This window comes from Propithecus coquereli, unplaced genomic scaffold (assembly GCF_000956105.1).
Source record: "Propithecus coquereli isolate 6110/MARCELLA unplaced genomic scaffold, Pcoq_1.0 Scaffold1021, whole genome shotgun sequence".
NCBI lineage: Eukaryota > Metazoa > Chordata > Mammalia > Primates > Indriidae > Propithecus > Propithecus coquereli.
The window spans coordinates 82,041-85,835 of NW_012134093.1; the positions used below are offsets into that span (position 1 = coordinate 82,041).

The window sequence follows — 3,795 nt, forward strand, 5'->3', positions numbered from 1 at the left end:
GCCCATCTCCCCTGCCATTACAAGTGAACAGGCTGAGGCCACGTCACCCACAGGGGACAGCAGGTCCAAGTCAGAGGGCAAGGTGTGGGGAGAGGGGGTTGGGAAAGGCTCCTGAGAGGGGAAGCGAGCGGCCAACTGTCACACAGGTTGCACAACAGGGCCCACTGGGACATCTTAGTGGGGAAGAGCAGGGTCAGAGGAGGGGGCCCAGGAAGGGCAGGGGTGGGACACTGTCCCCACCTGTTCTGTGTCCCAGCTGTGCCCCTGTGTGTTTGGGTGTGTGGGGGAGTCACAGCCCAGAGAGGGGCAGACACAGGACACGGGCCAGGCAGGGAGGTCCAGGCAGGGCCACTCTCTACACTGCCCCTCAGGTGGCCTCAAGTCCCGCGGTGGAGAATTGGGAACACCAGGGGTCCCTGCTCTGTGAAGCCCTCCCTGGGAGCCCTCACGGTGCACCAATATGGGAAGACAGGCAGGAAAAGGGTGCTGAGCCGGCTGGGGTGGGGGGACAAGGAGGGGACAGAGGCCTGGGACGGCACAGCAGAGCAGTGAGGCAGTGAGCAGAGGAGTGAGTGAGCCGCCTCCCTCGCTTCTCTGCCGTCCCAGACCCCAGCCCACCTCCAGCCCCGGCTCCCTGGTCCCCTTCCTGTCCTGGGCAAGTCCACCCACCCTGACACCCCAGACCCGTCCTGCTGCCACACTCACCAGGCCCAGGTGACCCAAGAACCAGTTGCGTTTCGGGGGCTGCGGGAAACAGCGGAGGCGGCGGCAGGTGTTGTAGAAGACATAGGTCCCAGCCAGGACGCGGGCCAAGAGCCAGGAGGCCCCGACCAGCAGCAGCAGCAGCCATGGGGAGGCGGCTACCGGCCCCAGGCCCAGCCAGGACAGGCTCAACTGGGGCATCGTGCAGGGCAGACGGGTGCAGGGGGAGTTCCTGAGGCCCAGGAGAGGGAAGGGGGCTCCAGGTCCAGTGCAGAGAGGCAGGGTTGGGGAGGGGAGGGCTCAGAGATGGGGACGCAGGGGCTGAGAGCAGGGAGGGAGACCCAGGGACCCCAGGGGAAGAGGCAGAGTGAGAGGGAGAAGAAAAGGAAGAGGAGGAGGAGGAGGGGGTGGAGGGGGAGGAGGAGGAGAGAGAAAGCTGATTACAGTTTAGAAAGGCCCAGCTGAATCACTGGGAGGCTGCCAGGGCTCAGTTTCCAGGAAACCACCCAGGGCCACATTCCTGCAGCTGCCGCAGCTTGGGCAGCGCCCCCTCACCCAGGCCAGGACTGTGTAAGCCCACCTCCCCCAGCCTGGCACCTTCTCTCAGGAGCAGCTTGTCCACACAACCTCCTCTTCCCCTGTCCTGGGTGGTCTTTGCCCTGATCCTGATAATGGCGGCTGCAGCAGGGCCGGGCTGGGCTGGGCTGGGCCTTTCCTGGGCAGGCGGCCAGGACATGGGGCGGGAAGCAGCTGTGTGCAGAAGGACCAGCTCGGGAGGACACTGCACTTTCCACATCGGGGTGTGCAGTGAGTGGGGATGATCAAAGGTGACTCAGAGCCCCAAGGTTTACACACCAGGGTGCGGCAGATAAAAGCATGAAGCGGAGAGTTCAGGTGCCAGGCGAGCAGGGCCGGGCCAACCCTCGTCCCGATCATCTCCTGAGCTCCTGTCCCGGAGTCGGCCTGGAGGAGAACATGCACCATTTCTCGGGGCAGAATTAGGAGGCTTGGAGATGAAAGCCCAGGGACCCAGGCTGTGCAGTCTGGCGGGAGTTCGAGTCCTGCCTGGAGGCAGCCCAGGCCCTGGGTTGAGACATGACCGCTAGGAACAGAAACAAACAATCCAGGCTTGCTGGAGATTATTCCAGTCAGATTCTGGGGATAAAGGGCCCAGCTGCTGGCCGGGTGCAGTGGCCAAGGCGTGTAATCCCAGCACTCTGGGAGGCCGAGGGAGGAGGATCATTTGAGGTCAGGAGTTGGAGACCAGCCTGAGCGAGAGTGAGACCCCGTCTCTACTAAAAATAGAAAATATTAGCTGGGCATTGTGGCTCACCCCTGCAGTCCCAGCTATTGGGGACACTGAGGCAGGAGGATCGCTTGAGCCCAGGAGTTTGAAGTTGCGGTGAGCTAGGCTGATGCCACTGCACTCCAGCCTGCACTACAGAGAGAGACCCTGTCTTAAAAAAAAGAGCCCAGCAACAAGGGCAAACCTGGAGGCTGGGCTCAGCGTCCAGGGACAAGGGGAAGCTCTGGGGGTGAGGCTGAGAGGGGCCGTGAGCACACGGTGTCCAAGCAGGGAGGGCAGAGCCAGGGGACCCTGAGTGGAGTCCTCGTGCTGCTTCATCCTTGCTCTGAGGGTGGACAGTGCCGGCCAGGCTGGACTCATTCTTCCCATCTGGTAAATGGGATATCAGATGAGGTCCTAGTTGGGTGACAGAGGATGGGTCTACAGAGTTGGGAACCCCAAAAAGAGAAAGTGAAGGGAAGGGGCTGGCAAGTAGCCCTTGAGCCGCTGTGGGCGAGGGCTCTGCTATGTGCAGGAGACTGTAAAGTCCTTTTACTGTGTGCTCTACATAAAATGCACCCACTGTGTGCTGGCACTCTACTTAAATCCTCTCTACTGTGTGCCAGGTGGTCTACATAAAGCAAACTTACTTTGAGCACAGTACTTTATATAACGTGTCCCTACCGCGTGCCGGATGTTCTACGTAAAGCATGCCTACTGTGTGCGAGATGCTCTACATAGAGCATGTGTACTACATGTCTTGTGATCGACATAAAGTGCACCCACTGTGTGCCAAGCACTCTACATTAATCCTGTCTACTGTGTCAGGTGCTCTACATAAAACATGCCTACTATGTGTGCCAGGTACTCTACAGAAAGTGTGCCATCTTTGTGTCAGATGTTCGCCTGCATCCCAATGCACAACGCATTTCCACCCCGCTGCCCTCAACTCTCTGGCACAGCTCTGGACATTGATGGAGAGACCCGAGCAATGTCCTCCAGAGGAAGGAAGATGCCCATTTAACAGAGGAGCAAACTGAGGCTGAGAGAGGGCGAGTCTCTAGCCCCAGTTGCAGAGCTCATAGGAAGCCAGGTCTGTCAGACTCTCAAGCCTACACCGTTTCGCTCTGCCGTGCTACTCTGCTCCCATTCACTTGGTACAAGGCCATATTAATTCAGGGGCGTCTATAATAGCCGAACATCAGTCAATGTGGTGGCCCCAGAGGGGAAATATCCTGAGGCCCTTGTATCACCACCTGCCTCCTCCTCCCACACCCAGGACGCTCCACCCAACAGACCTAGTGCCATCCCCGCCCTCGGCTCTCCCTGAAATCCAATCAGAATTGCCCCGTGGGGTGGTCTCAGGTGCAGGAGGGCTGGGAGGGTGGGGCTCCCAGCAGAGCTGCCGAGCAGGAGGGCGGGAAAGGACAGTCCTGACACTGGCAGGATGTTGGGGAGACTCCGAACCTCCTCCGCCCCCGTCCAGCTCAGTCAGCCAGAGGATTTGGGCAGGTGGTCCCGGAGCCCCCTCCTCAGGTGGTGGGGTGTGCCCCCTCCTGAATCTCCTCCTCCTCCGGCGGGGAAGACCTCACCCGCTGGCAGGTTCCTCCGCTTCAGGGTCTGGGGCAAATCCAGAGTCTGACAAACCAGGCAGGGTCCTGGAGACACAGAAGAAAGAGCCCCAGCTGACTGCAAGACCTACTATGTGCCTGGGCTGGGCAGGCAGCCTAGAGCAGGAATGGCGGCCTCCACCCTTCGCCAGCACAAGTCACTGAGCCTGTTCTAAGTCCTTTAATTATATTCACCAT

At 59.9% G+C, this 3,795-nt stretch overlaps 1 protein-coding gene across 1 annotated transcript in view; it reads right to left on the reverse strand.

Moving 5' to 3' along the window:
- LOC105810118 (phylloquinone omega-hydroxylase CYP4F2-like) overlaps positions 1–964 on the reverse strand; it is a 16,069-nt gene extending 15,105 nt beyond the window's left edge. Inside the window, exon 1 of the mRNA XM_012644041.1 lies at positions 706–964. Within this exon, the coding sequence (XP_012499495.1) occupies positions 706–903 (198 nt within the window). The 5' untranslated portion in view covers positions 904–964. The remainder of the gene's footprint in view (positions 1–705) is intronic.
- Positions 965–3,795: the final 2,831 nt, after the last annotated feature.